This window comes from Scyliorhinus torazame, chromosome 19 (genome assembly GCF_047496885.1).
Source record: "Scyliorhinus torazame isolate Kashiwa2021f chromosome 19, sScyTor2.1, whole genome shotgun sequence".
NCBI classification, from domain to species: domain Eukaryota; kingdom Metazoa; phylum Chordata; class Chondrichthyes; order Carcharhiniformes; family Scyliorhinidae; genus Scyliorhinus; species Scyliorhinus torazame.
This window is the reverse complement of record NC_092725.1, coordinates 6,456,720-6,475,886: the sequence shown is the minus strand read 5'-3', so window position 1 is coordinate 6,475,886 and position 19,167 is coordinate 6,456,720. Positions and strand designations below refer to the sequence as shown.

The 19,167-nt window shown below is 56.9% G+C and overlaps 1 protein-coding gene across 1 annotated transcript in view; it reads right to left on the bottom strand.

Annotated features, from left to right (window-relative positions):
• Positions 1-19,167, bottom strand: part of LOC140395996 (ataxin-2-like protein) — a 47,515-nt gene that overhangs the window by 16,582 nt on the left and 11,766 nt on the right. Inside the window, 8 exon segments of the mRNA XM_072484033.1 lie at positions 2,555-2,662; positions 8,549-8,730; positions 8,988-9,191; positions 9,972-10,063; positions 10,889-11,007; positions 17,941-18,091; positions 18,215-18,286; positions 19,157-19,167. The exon segment at positions 19,157-19,167 is cut by the window's right edge and continues 46 nt beyond it. Of these exon segments, the coding sequence (XP_072340134.1) occupies positions 2,555-2,662; positions 8,549-8,730; positions 8,988-9,191; positions 9,972-10,063; positions 10,889-11,007; positions 17,941-18,091; positions 18,215-18,286; positions 19,157-19,167 (939 nt within the window).

The window sequence follows — 19,167 nt, the reverse complement described above, 5'->3', positions numbered from 1 at the left end:
GAGGGTCAGTACTGAGGGAGTGCCGCACTGTCAGAGGGTCAGTACTGAGGGAGTGCCGCACTGTCAGAGGGTCAGTACTGAGGGAGTGCCGCACTGTCAGAGGGTCAGTATTGAGGAGTGCTGCACTGTCAGAAGGTCAGTACTGAGGGAGTACCGCACTGTCAGAGGGTCAGTACTGTGGGAGTGCCGTACTGTCAGAGGGTCAGTACTGAGGGAGTGCAGCACTGTCAGAGGGTCAGTACTGAGGAGTGCTGCACTGTCAGAGGGTGAGTACTGAGGGAGTGCTGCACTATCAGAGGGTCAGTGCTGAGGGAGTGCGGCACTGTCAGAAGGTCAGTACTGAGGGAGCGCCGCACTGTCAGAGGGTCAGTACTGAGGGAGTGCCTCACTGTCAGAGGGTCAGTACTGAGGGAGTGCCGCACTGTCAGAGGGTCAGTACTGAGGTAGTGCCGCACTGTCAGAGGGTCAGTACTGAGGGAGTGCCGCACTGTCAGAGGGTCAGTACTGAGGGAGCGCCACACTGTCAGAGAGTCAGTGCTGAGGGAGCGCCACACTGTCCGAGGGTCAGTGCTGAGGGAGCGCCGCACTGTCTGAGGGTCAGTACTGAGGGAGTGCCGCACTGTCAGAGGGTCAGTACTGAGGGAGTGCCGCACTGTCGGAGGGTCAGTACTGAGGGAGTGCCGCACTGTCAGAGGGTCAGTACTGAGGGAGTGTCGCACTGTCAGAGGGTCAGTACTGAGGGAGAGCCGCACTGTCAGAGGGTCAGTACTGAGGGAGTGTCGCACTGTCAGAGGGTCAGTACTGAGGGAGTGCTGCACTGTCAGAGGGTCAGTACTGAGGGAGCGCTGCACTGTCAGAGGGTCAGTACTGAGGGAGTGCCGCACTGTCAGAGGGTCAGTACTGAGGGAGTGCCGCACTGTCAGAAGGTCAGAACTGAGGGAGTGCCGCACTGTCAGAGGGTCAGTACTGAGGGAGTGCCGCACTGTCAGAGGGTCAGTACTGAGGGAGTGCCGCACTGTCAGAGGGTCAGTACTGAGGGAGTGCCGCACTGTCAGAGGGTCAGTATTGAGGAGTGCTGCACTGTCAGAAGGTCAGTACTGAGGGAGTACCGCACTGTCAGAGGGTCAGTACTGTGGGAGTGCCGTACTGTCAGAGGGTCAGTACTGAGGGAGTGCAGCACTGTCAGAGGGTCAGTACTGAGGAGTGCTGCACTGTCAGAGGGTCAGTACTGAGGGAGTGCTGCACTATCAGAGGGTCAGTGCTGAGGGAGTGCGGCACTGTCAGAAGGTCAGTACTGAGGGAGCGCCGCACTGTCAGAGGGTCAGTACTGAGGGAGTGCCTCACTGTCAGAGGGTCAGTACTGAGGGAGTGCCGCACTGTCAGAGGGTCAGTACTGAGGTAGTGCCGCACTGTCAGAGGGTCAGTACTGAGGGAGTGCCGCACTGTCAGAGGGTCAGTACTGAGGGAGCGCCACACTGTCAGAGAGTCAGTGCTGAGGGAGCGCCACACTGTCCGAGGGTCAGTGCTGAGGGAGCGCCGCACTGTCAGAGGGTCAGTACTGAGGGAGCGCCACACTGTCAGAGAGTCAGTGCTGAGGGAGCGCCACACTGTCAGAGAGTCAGTGCTGAGGGAGCGCCACACTGTCTGAGGGTCAGTACTGAGGGAGCGCCGCACTGTCTGAGGGTCAGTACTGAGGGAGTGCCGCACTGTCAGAGGGTCAGTACTGAGGGAGTGCCGCACTGTCAGAGGGTCAGTACTGAGGTAGTGCCGCACTGTCAGAGGGTCAGTACTGAGGGAGTGCCGCACTGTCAGAGGGTCAGTACTGAGGGAGCGCCACACTGTCAGAGAGTCAGTACTGAGGGAGCGCCACACTGTCCGAGGGTCAGTGCTGAGGGAGCGCCGCACTGTCAGAGGGTCAGTACTGAGGGAGCGCCACACTGTCAGAGAGTCAGTGCTGAGGGAGCGCCACACTGTCAGAGAGTCAGTGCTGAGGGAGCGCCACACTGTCTGAGGGTCAGTACTGAGGGAGCGCCGCACTGTCTGAGGGTCAGTACTGAGGGAGTGCCGCACTGTCAGAGGGTCAGTACTGAGGGAGTGCCGCACTGTCAGAGAGTCAGTACTGAGGGAGCGCCGCACTGTCTGAGGGTCAGTACTGAGGGAGCGCCGCACTGTCTGAGGGTCAGTACTGAGGGAGTGCCGCACTGTCAGAGAGTCAGTACTGAGGGAGTGCCGCACTGTCAGAGGGTCAGTACTGAGGGAGCGCCGCACTGTCTGAGGGTCAATGTTGACGAAATACTGTTCAGAGTGTCTTAACTTGATTGTTTTGACGTGGAGAAAGACTTCAAATAAAATACCTCGAGCACTTACAAACAGAGACCGTCAGAATGCAGCAGGTACGAGGCAGACCTTTGCAATGCCGCAAATAGATCTAACATTCAGAATGTGTAATTGTGACTCGTTTCATAGATCACCAACTGGAATTGGGTTTGACGTCACAAAAGCCAACAGGCAGACTGATTGGGGGGGCGGGGCGGGTAACAAACTGGGTACTTACCCGCCGCAGGAGGATGCGGAGACACATCCGAGATAGGACCACCTCGACCCACGAGGGGCTTTCCCCCTCGCGTGGGGCGTTGGGCCTTGGGCGACATCCGCGATGCACCTGGTGGGCGGAACAGTGAGGGCGAATCAGTGAAGGCGAGGGAGCAACAGAGACAGGGGGGGGGGGGGAATCGAGACAGGTGGGTGGGGTCCCTCTGAGGACTGCGGAGAGGAGCAACCCTCTGAAGGGGTGGGGTGCAGGAAGGAGGTCCTCCGAAGGGGGCGGGGAGGAGTCACAGGGCGAGTGAGAAGGCGCTGGATTAATATCAGCAGAGATACAGTCAGTGACACAGGGTGCTGGGGGAGAGGGGTTACTGAGTGACAGTGTGAGGGAGCTGGATTAACATCAGTAGAGATACAGTCAGTAACACAGGGTGCTGGGGGAGAGGGGTTACTGAGTGACAGTGTGAGGGAGCTGGATTAACATCAGTAGAGGTACAGTCAGTAACACAGGGTGCTGGGGGAGAGGGGTTACTGAGTGACAGTGTGAGGGAGCTGGATTAACATCAGTAGAGATACAGTCAGTAACACAGGGTGCTGGGGGAGAGGGGTTACTGAGTGACAGTGCGAGGGAGCTGGATTAACATCAGTAGAGATACAGTCAGCAACACAGGGTGCTGGGGGAGAGGGGTTACTGAGTGACAGTGTGAGGGAGCTGGATTAATATCAGCAGAGATACAGTCAGTAACACAGGGTGCTGGGGGAGAGGGGTTACTGAGTGACAGTGTGAGGGAGCTGGATTCACATCAGTAGAGATACAGTCAGTAACACAGGGTGCTGGGGGGGAGGGGTTACTGAGTGACAGTGTGAGGGAGCTGGATTCACATCAGTAGAGATACAGTCAGTAACACAGGGTGCTGGGGGGGAGGGGTTACTGAGTGACAGTGTGAGGGAGCTGGATTAACATCAGTAGAGGTACAGTCAGTAACACAGGGTGCTGGAGGAGAGGGGTTACTGAGTGACAGTGTGAGGGAGCTGGATTAACATCAGTAGAGATACAGTCAGTAACACAGGGTGCTGGGGGAGAGGGGTTACTGAGTGACAGTGTGAGGGAGCTGGATTAACATCAGTAGAGGTACAGTCAGTAACACAGGGTGCTGGGGGAGAGGGGTTACTGAGTGACAGTGTGAGGGAGCTGGATTAACATCAGTAGAGATACAGTCAGTAACACAGGGTGCTGGGGGAGAGGGGTTACTGAGTGACAGTGCGAGGGAGCTGGATTAACATCAGTAGAGATACAGTCAGCAACACAGGGTGCTGGGGGAGAGGGGTTACTGAGTGACAGTGTGAGGGAGCTGGATTAATATCAGCAGAGATACAGTCAGTAACACAGGGTGCTGGGGGAGAGGGGTTACTGAGTGACAGTGTGAGGGAGCTGGATTCACATCAGTAGAGATACAGTCAGTAACACAGGGTGCTGGGGGGGAGGGGTTACTGAGTGACAGTGTGAGGGAGCTGGATTCACATCAGTAGAGATACAGTCAGTAACACAGGGTGCTGGGGGGGAGGGGTTACTGAGTGACAGTGTGAGGGAGCTGGATTCACATCAGTAGAGATACAGTCAGTAACACAGGGTGCTGGGGGGGAGGGGTTACTGAGTGACAGTGTGAGGGAGCTGGATTCACATCAGTAGAGATACAGTCAGTAACACAGGGTGCTGGGGGAGAGGGGTTACTGAGTGACAGTGTGAGGGAGCTGGATTAACATCAGTAGAGATACAGTCAGTAACACAGGGTGCTGGGGGAGAGGGGTTACTGAGTGACAGTGTGAGGGAGCTGGATTGACATCAGTAGAGATACAGTCAGTAACACAGGGTGCTGGGGGAGAGGGGTTACTGAGTGACAGTGTGAGGGAGCTGGATTCACATCAGTAGAGATACAGTCAGTAACACAGGGTGCTGGGGGAGAGGGGTTACTGAGTGACAGTGTGAGGGAGCTGGATTAACACCAGTAGAGATACAGTCAGTAACACAGGGTGCTGGGGGAGAGGGGTTACTGAGTAACAGTGTGAGGGAGCTGGATTAACATCAGTAGAGATACAGTCAGTAACACAGGGTGCTGGGGGAGAGGGGCTACTGAGTGACAGTGTGAGGGAGCTGGATTAACATCAGTAGAGATACAGTCAGTAACACAGGGCGCTGGGGGAGAGGGGTTACTGAGTGACTGTGAGAGCTGGATTAACATCAGTAGAGATACAGTCAGTAACACAGGGTGCTGGGGGAGAGGGGTTACTGAGTGACAGTGTGAGGGAGCTGGATTAACATCAGTAGAGATACAGTCAGTAACACAGGGTGCTGGGGGAGAGGGGTTACTGAGTGACAGTGTGAGGGAGCTGGATTAACATCAGTAGAGATACAGTCAGTAACACAGGGTGCTGGGGGAGAGGGGTTACTGAGTGACTGTGTGAGGGAGCTGGATTAATATCAGTAGAGATACAGTCAGTAACACAGGGTGCTGGGGGAGAGGGGTTACTGAGTGACAGTGTGAGGGAGCTGGATTAACATCAGTAGAGATACAGTCAGTAACACAGGGTGCTGGGGGAGAGGGGTTACTGAGTGACTGTGTGAGGGAGCTGGATTAATATCAGTAGAGATACAGTCAGTAACACAGGGTGCTGGGGGAGAGGGGTTACTGAGTGACAGGGTGAGTGAGCTGGATTAACATCAGTAGAGGTACAGTAATTAACACAGGATGCTGGGGGACAGGGGTTACTGAGTGACAGTGTGAGGGAGCTGGATTAACATCAGTAGAGATACAGTCAGTAACACAGGGTGCTGGGGGAGAGGGGTTACTGAGTGACAGTGTGAGGGAGCTGGATTAACATCAGTAGAGATACAGTCAGTAACGCAGGGAGCTGGGGAGAGGGGTTACTGAGTGACAGTGTGAGGGAGCTGGATTAACATCAGTGGAGATACAGTCAGTAACACAGGGTGCTGGGGGAGAGGGGTTACTGAGTGACAGTGTGAGGGAGCTGGATTAATATCAGTAGAGATACAGTCAGTAACACAGGGTGCTGGGGGAGAGGGGTTACTGAGTGACGGTGTGAGGGAGCTGGATTAATATCAGTAGAGATACAGTCAGTAACACAGGGTGCTGGGGGAGAGGGGTTACTGAGTGACAGTGTGAGGGAGCTGGATTAATATCAGTAGAGATACAGTCAGTAACACAGGGTGCTGGGGGAGAGGGGTTACTGAGTGACGGTGTGAGGGAGCTGGATTAACATCAGTAGAGATACAGTCAGTAACACAGGGAGCTGGGGAGAGGGGTTACTGAGTGACAGTGTGAGGGAGCTGGATTAACATCAGTGGAGATACAGTCAGTAACACAGGGTGCTGGGGGAGAGGGGTTACTGAGTGACAGTGTGAGGGAGCTGGATTAACATCAGTGGAGATACAGTCAGTAACACAGGGTGCTGGGGGAGAGGGGCTACTGAGTGACAGTGTGAGGGAGCTGGATTAACATCAGTAGAGATACAGTCAGTAACACAGGGTGCTGGGGGAGAGGGGTTACTGAGTGACAGTGTGAGGGAGCTGGATTAACGTTAGTGGAGTGGTGATTGTGCCAGGAAACAGAAGTTGCTTTAAATAATCTATATTTGCATTTGAGGGTATTAGCAACAAGGAATAGCTTGGAGTTTAATTTTCTGTGTTTGTACAAAAAAGGGTTAAATCTTCAGTTAGTTTCATGTTAAACAAAGGTGCTGGCATGTCTATTGGCTTTAGTTTCACTTGGAAATTTGCCTGCATTATAATTAGAGGTTTACGACCTAAAGATAATTATAATTGAGGGGAAACGGTTGCCTCACAATCAGAGGCCTCACACTCCACATTAGTCCTCAACACCGGGACCCCGCAAGGATGTGTGCTCAGTCCTCTACTGTATTCCCTGTACACACACACACAGGACTGTGGGGCAAGATTTAACTCCAACTCAATCCATAAGTTTGCGGATGATATGACTGTGGTGGGCTGTATCTCAAACAACGACGAATCAGACTACAGGAGGGAGATAAATCACTTGGTTGCATGTTGTACCGAAAACAACCTCTCTAAATGTCGGAAAGACCAAGGAACTGATCATCGACTTCAGGAAGCGCAGCACGACACACACTCCCGTCTGCATCAATGGCTCCGAAGTGGAGATGGTCGACAGCTTTAAGTTCCTGGGGGTCACCATCACCAACAACCTGTCCTGGGCCACTCCCGTTGATGCGACAGTCAAGAAAGCCCAACAGCATCTCTACTGCCTCCGGAAGCTAAAGAAATTCAGCACGTCTACATCGACTCTCACAAACTTGTACAGATGTGCGATAGAGAGCATCCTATCCGGCTGCATCACAGGCCGGTATGGCAACTGCTCGGTCCAAGATCGCAAGAAACTGCAGAGTTTCTCAGCCCAACGCATCACACAAGCTTGCCCCCCCCACATTGATTCAGTCTACACCTCCCGCTGCCTCAGGAAGGCAGACAGCATTATCAGAGGCCCCTCCCACCCAGGCTTTGCCTTCCTCCAGACCCTTCCATCAGGCAGAAGGTACAGAAGTCTGAAGACTCGCACATCCAGACATAGAAACAGCTTCTTCCCCACAGCTACCAGACTCCTCAACGACTCCCCCTCGGACTGATCTGTTCCCTGTAAGGACACTATTCACGACGCCCTCTGCTGCTCTTGCTCATGTATTTGCTTTGTTTGGCCCCATGTTCCGCACTGTAACCAATCACTGTCGATGTACCATTTGTCAATGTTCTCTGTCGATTATTCTTTTTGTCTACTATGTACGTACTGTGTACGTTCCCTCGGCCACAGAAAAATACTTTTCACTGCACGTCGGTACGTGTGACAATAAATCAAATCAGTCAATCAAAACGCAGAAGTACTTGTGGTTGCGTTGCAACCGGGTACCCAGGAGGAGGCAGCAGCTCTCAACAGAAAAGACCAGCAGCGAGGGGCAGGAGGAGAGTGCAGTAAGCGTCAGAAACCAAGCTCAGAAGCAGGAGAACAGAAGCTGGAAAGCAGGGGATGAAAAGTGATGTCCCAGTGCCGTCAGTGAGACAAAGGACTGGAATCTGAAAGAGGTACGGTCCACTGAAGGTAAAGGAAGGGCCCGGGGGTGGGGGGTTTCCCAGAGCCGAAAGGTGCAGACTTGACCACCGAGAATACCGGAGGTATCGCGAAGGTCTCTGAGACATTTTAACGCAGCCCGTGGAACAGTGGGATTCCGATCGGGTGGTGCCGGAGAGATTACCTGGTTGCGCGAATGCGACCCCGAACAGTAAGCCCAAAAGGAGAGAGAGACTGAAAACCTGGAAGTGGATCCTGAGTGAAGGCATCGAAGAGAAAACCTTGCATGCTGGGGGTGCGTGGGGGGGGGGGGGGGGGGGGGAGAGAAGATTTCAAAGTGTGTTCTTGAGTGGAACACGGGTACCCCCGTGAGGAGGCCGGAGTCCAGCTGACTCACAGGGCGGATAAGCAGGTGGGAGGGGGGGGGGGAATTTGATGAGAAATCCATGCAAGTTCGATTGGGTGGCGTCTGCCGCTTGGTTTTAGGGCGGGGTGCGTCTGACCACAGTTGGATCTGTTGATTTACAAGGACTGTGCGCTTTCAGAGACAATTAGAGTACGAGGTAGATTTCGTAACTTGCGGCGTCCTTAAAAATGACTGTACACCTGCAAAGATACAGTGGTGTGAAGGAGCACTGCGTTACAGTCAAATTTTCACGTTTAATAAAGGATTCATTCTTTTGTTAAACGTTAATCAGGAGCCCGAACATCACTAGTTATAGCCTGATGAGCCCAGCACTAACATCAGCTGGTTAACGTCAGTCATTAACATTGGGGGGATAGGGTTATGGACTGAGAGATCGAACCTACAGATTCATGTTGCTTTCTCCTCAATTTACAAGCACCCCCCTTGACACGGGGGACACCGGAGGAAGGGGGACACTCACCTCCGTTGATGATGCGCTGGTCCGAAGCCGGGCTGGGACTCGAGTCGGGATGGTGGAGCCCCCCCCGGGGCGGGATGGACCCCGAGCCGACCCGCCCGCCACGCGGGACGCTGGACCTCAATCCTCCTCCGCGGCTGACCCCGTCCCGGCTGCGCTGGGGCAGGGGGATGTATTTCCCGTCCCTGGGAAGAAAGGGTGGAGAAAAAGATGGGGAGTCAGCACCGGGTGCGGGGTAGCGCAGTGAAAGGACTGATGGAAGCTCAGCGCTCATGTTACTGGACGATCACCGCCACCCCCAGGGCCTCAAGACTCTCCTCCCGAGACACAAGTTCAAACCCCCGAGGCAACTCAATAAATTATATCCTCAGGATTAAACGCTGGCGCTAATCTTAGTAATGATGACCACGATCGTCATGAAACCCCATCTGGTCCACCATACCTGGAGGAGTTGATGCTGGGACTGTCACGCTCGGAGGGCGGTCTCTGCACCGCGCTGAACTTCTCCTCCTCGGTCCGGCCGTCGTCGTTCTCCATGGATATCCGGACCCGGTACTGAGGGCTCGACTCGATTTCCTTGGCCAGCTGGGACGCCCGAGCCTCCCGCTGCCGGAACTCAGCCGAGTTATCCTTCTCCAGAGGAGTCCTGAGAGCCCAGGGGGAAAAGGTCAGACCCTCAGGGCAGCGTCACTCTGGATCTAACCCCGTGCTGTACCTGTCCTGGGAGTGTTTGATGGGGACAGTATAGAGGGAGCTTTACTCTGTATCTAACCCTGTGCTGCACCTGTCCTGGGAGTGTTTGATGGGGACAGTGTAGAGGGAGCTTTACTCTGTATCTAACCCCGTGCTGTACCTGTTCTGGGAGTGCTTGATGGGGCCAGTATAGAGGGAGCTTTACTCTGTATCTAACCCTGTGCTGCACCTGTCCTGTGAGTGTTTGATGGGGACAGTGTAGAGGGACCTTTACTCTGTATCTAACCCCGTGCTGTGCCTGTCCTGGGAGTGTTTGATGGGGACAGTGTAGCGGGAGCTTTACTCTGTATCTAACCCCGTGCTGTAACTGTCCTGGGAGTGTTTGATGGGGACAGTGTAGAGGGAGCTTTACTCTGTATCTAACCCCATGCTGTACCTGTCCTGGGCGTGTTTGATGGGGACAGTGTAGAGGGAGCTTTACTCTGTATCTAACCCCGTGCTGTACCTGTCCTGGGAGTGTTTGATGGGGACAGTGTAGAGAGAGCTTTACTCTGTATCTAACCCCGTGCTGTACCTGTCCTGGGAGTGTTTGATGGGGACAGTGTAGAGGGAGCTTTACTCTGTATCTAACCCCATGCTGTACCTGTCCTGGGAGTGTTTGATTGGGGGGGAGGGGGGGGGGGGGGGTAATCATGGAGGGGCGAGATTTGCTTCCTCTGACCTACAAACTCACGTGTATGAGGAGAGGCTGCTATCGTACGTCGTTTTGACACCGTATGTTTCCTCGTTGAAGCGAAACATCTCGTTTGCGTCCCAGCCGTTTGACTTTGCAGACAGAGAGGGAGAGAGAGAGGGAGAGAGAGAGGGAAAGGAGCAGTGGTCAGTTTAAGGAGAACTCAGGACAAGTTTGCAAACATCCATCCGGTTCTGAAAAGTCCTTTGGAGAAGGAAATCTGCCGTTGTTACCCAGTGCGGCCTACAAGTGCCCCCAGAACGAGAGGGATCAGGTCGCTCGGCCCCGGGAGCTCTGCTCTCCCCCCCCTCCCCGATTCTGTACTATCCCGTCCGATCTGACTCTAACCTGATCTCCACCCTCCTGTGTCTCTCTCCCTCTCCGCCCCCCCCCCTCCACACAACCCTCGCTCTCATCATCGATCTGTCTCACTCGGTGAGCCGCCCCCCCCCACTCCGCTGACCCCCTTCCGAGAGAAGGTCATTTTCCTCATCTCCGCCTCCAAGGGGAGACCCCGGAGGGGAGGGGTTGAGGACGCCATCTTCGGCCACCCCATTCTCCCACCTCCGCATGCCAACTCCAGCGGACACAAACCAGACCTCGCCAGCCTGCTCTCATCCAACAGACCCGTATGTTTCTGGCGTTTGATTGGCCAACCCTCAACCCTTTGGTTCCTCCCAACAAAGGGCAACGTATCAGTTACTCTTCCACCACCCCACCCCCTCCCCCCGCACATCCGCGCTTTCGCATGGAGTCATTTTCAATGAGGAGACTCGGGTCCCTCGGCGCTTAAGTCCTCACACGTATCCTATCCTGGCTTCCTCCACCCCTGCTCTCCTCCTCCACCAGACCCCGTCGCCAGATCACTCCACCCCCCCTGGTCCCGCCCCCCCCCCCCCCCCCCCGGGCAGACATACCACGTCGGACTCCAGGTCAAAGTCGTCGCTGTTGCTGTCTCCTCCTTCCCAGCGCTGCAGCGCTTTCTCCCGGTGCTCACCGTTCACCTTCGAGCTCACCGGCGACTCGCTCAGCTTATCTGCTGGTTAAAGGGTCGGAGAGTCAGGGGACCAGAGGTGGAACGGGCGAGGGGCGGGGCGGGCGAGGGGCGGGGCGGACGAGGGGCGGGGGCGGACGAGGGGCGGGGCGGACGAGGGGCGGGGCGGACGAGGGGCGGGGCGGCTGGCCGCGGGGCGGGGCGGGCGGCCGAGGGGCGGGGCGGGCGGCCGAGGGGCGGGGCGGGCGGCCGAGGGGCGGGGCGGGCGGCCGAGGGGCGGGGCGGGCGGCCGAGGGGCGGGGCGGGCGGCCGAGGGGCGGGGCGGGCGGACGAGGGGGCGGGGGCGGGCGAGGGGGCGGGGCGGGCGAGGGGGCGGGGCAGGCGAGGGGGCGGGGCAGGCGAGGGGGCGGGGCAGGCGGGCGAGGGGGCGGGGCAGGCGAGGGGGCGGGGCAGGCGAGGGGGCGGGGCAGGCGGGCGAGGGGGCGGGGCAGGCGAGGGGGCGGGGCAGGCGAGGGGGCGGGGCAGGCGGGCGAGGGGGCGGGGCAGGCGGGCGAGGGGGCGGGGCAGGCGGGCGAGGGGGCGGGGCAGGCGGGCGAGGGGGCGGGGCAGGCGGGCGAGGGGGCGGGGCAGGCGGGCGAGGGGGCGGGGCAGGCGGGCGAGGGGGCGGGGCAGGCGGGCGAGGGGGCGGGGCAGGCGGGAGAGGGGGCGGGGCAGGCGGGCGAGGGGGCGGGGCAGGCGGGCGAGGGGGCGGGGCAGGCGGGCGAGGGGGCGGGGCAGGCGGGCGAGGGGGCGGGGCAGGCGGGCGAGGGGCAGGCGGGCGAGGGGGCGGGGCAGGCGGGCGAGGCAGGCGGGCGAGGGGGCGGGGCAGGCGGGCGAGGGGGCGGGGCAGGCGGGCGAGGAGGCGGGGCAGGCGGGCGAGGGGGCGGGGCAGGCGGACGAGGGGGCGGGGCAGGCGGACGAGGGGGCGGGGCAGGCGGACGAGGGGGCGGGGCAGGCGGACGAGGGGGCGGGGCAGGCGGACGAGGGGGCGGGGCAGGCGGACGAGGGGGAGGGGCAGGCGGACGAGGGGGAGGGGCAGGCGGACGAGGGGGAGGGGCAGGCGGACGAGCGGGAGGGGCAGGCGGACGAGCGGGAGGGGCAGGCGGACGAGCGGGAGGGGCAGGCGGACGAGCGGGAGGGACAGGCGGACGAGCGGGAGGGACAGGCGGACGAGCGGGAGGGACAGGCGGACGAGCGGGAGGGACAGGCGGACGAGCGGGAGGGACAGGCGGACGAGCGGGAGGGACAGACGGACGAGGGGGAGGGGCAGGCGGACGAGGGGGAGGGGCAGGCGGACGAGGGGGAGGGGCAGGCGGACGAGGGGGAGGGGCAGGCGGACGAGCGGGAGGGGCAGGCGGACGAGCGGGAGGGACAGGCGGACGAGCGGGAGGGACAGGCGGACGAGCGGGAGGGACAGGCGGACGAGCGGGAGGGACAGGCGGACGAGCGGGAGGGACAGGCGGACGAGGGGGAGCGACAGACAGATGAGGGGGAGCGACAGACGCACGAGGGGGAGCGACAGACGGACGAGGGGGAGCGACAGACGGACGAGGGGGAGCGACAGACGGACGAGGGCGGGCGACAGACGGATGGGGGGGTCGAGTGGGCAAGTGAAGCTGTCAATGTGGAGCGCTGTGAATCGAGGCATGCTCGACATGAGCAGAGGAGGGTCAATGGGGGTTACAGAGATAGGGAGGGTTGTAGGGGCCGGAGGAGGTTACAGAGATAGGGAGGGTTGTTGGGGGCTGGAGGAGGTTAGAGAGATAGGGAGGGTTGTAGGGGCTGGAGGAGGTTACAGAGATAGGGAGGGGTGTTGGGGCTGGAGGAGGTTACAGAGATAGGGAGGGGTGTTGGGGCTGGAGGAGGGTACAGAGATAGGGAGGGTTGTAGGGGCTGGAGGAGGTGACAGAGATGGGGGTGGGGGGGTGTAGGGGCTGGAGGAGGTGTAGCCATCTGGGATGGCCACGTCCCGATTCCAAAATGGACATCCGCAAAGACTGCAGGGAAAACTGGACAATGCTAAGAAACAAGCAGGTGCAAGCTCTGTCTGTTGATTAGAAACTTAAACACCCACAGGACAGAAACTACCAAACGATTTACATACTAATGAGCCATCTCCGGGGACAACAGGGAAACATTTAGACACACAATGTTAGGACAGACTCCCCGGCGCCAGAAGAAGCTAAGACAAAGCAGACCGACAGTCACCAGGTCACGCCCAGCGATCAGGGAACCACCCCTCTATTGGAGGAAAATCGATACCGATGATTGGGAAAGATCCAATTAGTTGAGGCCAAGTTCAAGGCCCGCCCAAAAGAGCGCAAAGACCTTTTCCGTACAAGAGGTATCCCCCAAGGGAGAATCTTTCTCCTTTGGCCTTGGCTCTCGGCGAAGAGAGAGACCAGCCGCGCAGCTACAGCAGACCAAGTAAGTCCCAAGTCAACGCACGTTACGAGATAGACGCTCCTAGTTGCTACCCTGTAAACAGCTCAACCCAGCAGCCTCAGAACCGAACAGCGGCCATTGTTCCTCTGGCTGAGTGCGCGCCCGAAGCTAAGTATAGGCTTTAGTAATAGTGGTAGTTTAGTTTGTAGAGTTTATACACGAGTAGAATTGACTGTGTGTAAATAAATGAGCATTGCTTTTGAACTTACTGACTGGTGTATCGAGTCTGTGATCAGTATTCGGTTCTGAACCTTGTGGCGGTGTCGAAAGATACCTGCCGACTCTTGAGCAAACGTGAATGAACAGAGCCAAATTAAGAACCAACCAAAAGTTAGCAACAGAGGTTACACAGATAGAGAGGGTTGTAGCCACCTGGCTTGGCTACTTCCCGACTTCAAATGGAGATCCGCAAAGAATACAGGGAAATTCAGCCAAGTTGGAAAAACTGCCAGGCGCAAAGTTTCCTGTGTATTAGAACTTGCAGAAACCCAGGCAGCACTGAAACTCTCAGCCATCTGCATATTAATGAGCGATCCCCGGGAACAATTGAAACATTTCAGGTGAATAAAGCCAAGCCAGACTCCTCGGCGCCAGCAGGAGCCAAGACAAAGGAAGGCCAACGGACACTCGGGGACCGCCCAGCGATCAGGGAACGGCTCCAGTCTTGGAGAAATCGATCCAAGTGATCAGAACTCAGTCCAATCACTTGGAACCAGGTCCGGGGTCCGCCCCGAACGGCCCCTGGGGACTATAAAATAGAGTCCCCAAGTTCAATTTGTCCTTCTTGGCAGGGTCACTCACCAACGCGAATCAACCCTTGGCAGTGAACTGCCTAGCAGCTGCACCAACCAAGTAAGTCACCAGTCAACGCTCGCTACGAGATAGGCGCTCCTAGCCACCAGTCCATACCAGCTTCTGAATCCTGCAGACTCAGATCGAACGAAAGGCCATTTGTTCCCCTGACCTGATGGGCCAGTTACAAAGCTAAGTATAGGTCTTCAGTGTTAGAGATAGTCTAGTAAGTAGAGTTTTATGCATGAGTAGTGATTGACTGTGTATAATAAATGTGGTTTGATTTGAATCTTACTAATTGGTGTATTGAGTTATTGATCAGTACTTGAACTTGAACCTCGTGGCGGTATCATAAAGATACCTGGCGACTCGAGAGAAAAGGTTATAGAAACAGAGCAAATTAAGTAAAGGCACAACGGGCAACAAATTAAAAGCCAACCAAGTTAGCAACAGGGTTGTAGGGACTGGAGGATGTTACAGAGATAGGGAGGGGTGTAGGGGCTGGAGGTTACAAAGAGAGGGAGGGTTGTAGGGGCTGGAGGAGGTTACAGAGATAGGGAGGGTGTAGGGGCTGGAGGAGGTTACAGAGATAGGGAGGGTTGTAGGTGCTGGAGGAGGTTACAGAGATAGGGAGGGTTTTAGCGGCTGGAGGAGGTTACAGAGAAAGGGAGGGGTTTAGGGGCTGGAGGTTACAGAGAGAGGGAGGGTTGTAGGGGCTGGAGGAGGTTACAGAGATAGAGAGGGTTGTAGGTGCTGGAGGAGGTTACAGAGATAGGGAGGGTTTTAGCGGCTGGAGGAGGTTACAGAGAAAGGGAGGGGTTTAGGGGCTGGAGGTTACAGAGAGAGGGAGGGTTGTAGGGGCTGGAGGAGGTTACAGAGATAGAGAGGGTTGTAGGTGCTGGAGGAGGTTACAGAGATAGGGAGGGTTTTAGCGGCTGGAGGAGGTTACAGAGGTAGGGAGGTTTATAGGGTCTGTAGGAGGTTACAGAGATAGGGAGGGGTGTAGGGGCTGGAGGAGGGTACAGAGACAGGGAGGGTTGTAGGGGCTGGAGGTGACAGAGAGAGGGACGGTTGTAGGGGCTGGAGGAGGTTAGAGAGAGGGAGGGTTGTAGCGGCTGGAGGAGGTTACAGAGATAGGGAGGGTTGTTGGGGCTGAAGGTGGTTACAGAGATTGGGAGGGTTGTAGAGTTGGAGGCGGTTACAGAGATAGGGAGGGTTGGAGGGGCTGTAGGAGGTTACAGAGATAGGGAGGGTTGTAGGGGCTGGAGGAGGTTACAGAGATATGGAGGGGTGTAGGAGGGTACAGAGATTGGGAGGGTTGTAGGAGGTTACAGAGATAGGGAGGGGTGTAAGGGCTGGAGGAGGTTACAGAGATAGGGAGGGTTGTAGGAGGTTACAGAGATTGGGAGGGTTGTAGGGGCTGGAGGAGGTTACAGAGATTGGGAGGGTTGTAGGAGGTTACAGAGATAGGGAGGGTTGTAGGGGCTGGAGGAGGTTACAGAGATTGGGAGGGTTGTAGGGGCTGGAGGAGGTTACAGAGATTGGGAGGGTTGTAGGGGCTGGAGGAGGTTACAGAGATTGGGAGGGTTGTAGGGGCTGGAGGAGGTTACAGAGATTGGGAGGGTTGTAGGGGCTGGAGGGGGTTACAGAGATTGGGAGGGTTGTAGGGGCTGGAGGAGGTTACAGAGATCGGGAGGGTTGTAGGGGCTGGAGGAGGTTACAGAGATCGGGAGGGTTGTAGGGGCTGGAGGAGGTTACAGAGATTGGGAGGGTTGTAGGGGCTGGAGGAGGTTGCAGGTTCCTGGGGTCAAAACTGGAACAATCGAAGGGGTTTGAGGTTCAATTCCTGATGCACAGGATTAAAAAATAGATGAAATGTCTTCATTATAGCAACTCCAATGGACATTGGAGAAAGCTCTGGGCCTCAGGGGAGGGGGCTCTGGGCACCAATGGAGGGGGCGAGAGGGAAACATGCTCGCGGGCAGTCGACTACCAGACCCACTGGAGGAACCAGTTGCTGCTTACGTGTGGCCGATGTCGGGTTTTTCTTGTCTGTGGGCACAAAAACATTGAAAGAGGCTTTTAGTGCGGGAGAATCTGACGGTGGGAAGAGCGTTGGGGATTGGTGGATCGTCGGGACGGCGAATGGGAAGAGCAGCGAGAGGCCGGGAAGGAGGGGGGGGGGAATTCCTCACACCGCCACCCGCCCCTAGAATAAACCCATCCTCATTTCCGACTTCAACGGGAAGACCCCTTATCCCAAAACTGTTCCTCTTTCCCCCCCCACCTCTCAGGATCTGATACATTTCAATAAAAATCACTCCTCGCTCTTCTAAACTCCAATGTGCCTCAACCTGCTCAAACCTCTACTTGCGAGGCACATCCCCCCCACCCTCATCCCACGAATCACCTCCTCTGAACTGCCTCCAACATGAGCCTATCCCTCAGAGTAAGGAGACCTGAACCGTTTGTAGTACTCCAGCTGCAGAAACACCTCCAGCTGTAGCGGAACTTCCTGACTTTTTTAGTCCACCCTCCCCCACGATAAAGGATAACGTTCCATTCGCTTCCCTCGTCACTTGCTGCACAGTAAGAAGTCTTACAACACCAGGTTAAAGTCCAACGGGGTTTGTTTCGAATCACTAGCTTTCGGAGCGCTGCTCCTTCCTAAGGTGAATGAAGAGGTTCCAGAAACATATATATAGACAGATTCAAAGATGCAATGCGATTCTTTGCAGATAATTAAGTCTTTACAGATCCAGAGACAGGGGTAACCCCAGGTCAAAGAGGTGTGAATTGTCTCAAGCCAGGACAGTTGGTAGGATTTCGCAGGCCAGATGGTGGGGGATGAATGTAATGCGACATGAATCCCAGGTCCCGGTTGAGGCCGCACTCGTGTGCGCGGAACTTGGCTACAAGTTTCTGCTCGGCGATTCTGCGTTGTCGCACGTCCTGAAGGCCGCCTTGGAGAACGCTTACCCGGAGATCAGAGGCTGAATGCCCTTGACTGCTGAAGTGTTCCCCGACTAGAAGGGAACATTCCTGCCTGGCGATTGTCGCACGATGTCCTTTCATCCGTTGTCGCAGCGTCTGCATGGTCTCGCCAATGTACCACGCTTCGGGACATCCTTTCCTGCAGCGTATGAGGTAGACAACGTTGGCCGAGTCGCACGAGTATGTACCGCGTACCTGGTGGGTGGTGTTCTCACGTGTAATAGTGGTATCCATGTCGATGATCTGGCACGTCTTGCAGAGATTACCATGGCAGGGTTGTGTGGTGTCGTGGTCGCTGTTCTGAAGGCCTCTTTAACCTGGGATTATCCCTCTCTCCGGTGGCTCCGTCTGGACCTGTAAAGACTTAATTACCTGCAAAGACTTGTATTCAAAGTATCGTATTGCACCTTTGACTTTCTGGAACCCACCTCTTCATTCACCTGAGGAAGGAGCAGCGCTCCGAAAGCTAGTGACATCGAAACAAACCCCGTTGGACTTTAACCTGGTGTTGTAAGACACCCCAGCTCACCCCAGTCCAACGCCGGCATCTCCACATCATCACTTGCTGCACCGGCGTAGCAACCTTTGTGATTCCTGGACCGGGGAGTGCGTGGGGATCTCACTAGTCGCCTCTGGTGGGTGACTGTGCAGGGGGAGAGAAGGCGGAAGTGATGGCGGCGTGCGCGGTGGGCGTCCGTCACTCACCCCTCGTGGCGTAGTTGAGGTCCACGTCCTTGAACTGCACAACCACGACGTCAGCCGGCTTGAAGATCATGGTGTCGATGATGTCCTCGCTCTTCGGGCCTGACGCCGTGTCCACAGTCTTACGGTGAACGGTGTCCACAGCCAGCTCAAACTGCAGCGGCGAAGGCGGAGGGGGAAAGAGAAGACGGGTCAGCAGAGCAGGAGGCAGGCAGGGCGCGAGGACACACTCTTGGGGGGGGGAACCATACCAATGATACCCATAGGAGCAGCTTACCTTCGAACTCAAGGTTTTAAATATTCCTTCATACACGGTCCCGTTCTTCACTCTCACATCACAGGTGGAGCCCTGGGGAGAGTGGGACATGATTAAGAAAGGCACATCTGAGGAGCGCTCCCTCTCACAAGCACGCGAACCCGGATGAAACGAGTACCTGCGGCACGAATCGCCCAAATGCTCACAGCAGGACACTGGAAAGGATGGACCCTTCCCTTCAGAGCAGAGAGGGCGAGGGGGACATCCAACACTCGAGAAGCTCGACACCATCCGGGACAAAGCAGCTCCCGCCCGATCGACACGCTGACCCCCACCTTCCACATCCGCTCCCCCCCCCCACCGTCTACAAGATGCACGGCAGCCGCTCGCCGAGGCTCCTTCGACAGCACCTTCCAAACCCGCCACCTCTCCCACCCAGAGGGACAAGGGCAGAAGACACGTGGGGAACACTGTTTTGCGGAACGAATGTTTAAAGCGGCGGAGGGAGCGGATGTGGAAGGCGGGGGTTAGCGTGTCGATCGAGCGGGAGCTACTTTGTCCCGGACGGTGTCGAGCTTCTCGAGTGTTGTTGGGAGCCGCACCCATCCAGGCAACTGGAGAGGGTCCCATCACACTCCTGACTTGTGTCCTTGTCGATGGTGGACAGGCTTTGGGGGGGGGAGGGTCAGGAGGGGAGTTGCTCTCCGCAGGATTCCCAGCCTCTGACCTGCTCTGGGAGCCGCAGTGTTTCTGTGGCTGGGTCCAGTTTCTGGTCAATGGGAACCCCCAGGATGTTGATGGTGGGCGATTCAGCGATGGGAAGGGGAGCACGTTTCCCCAACAGGCAAATACCGAGATTCCCCAGCTTCTCCATCAGCCGGAGGTGCGAGTTTCCAATCAGCAGCCACGGCCAATGGGGCCAGCAGCCAATTAGACAAACCTGGAGGCCCCAGGGTTACTCACCACCACAGCTG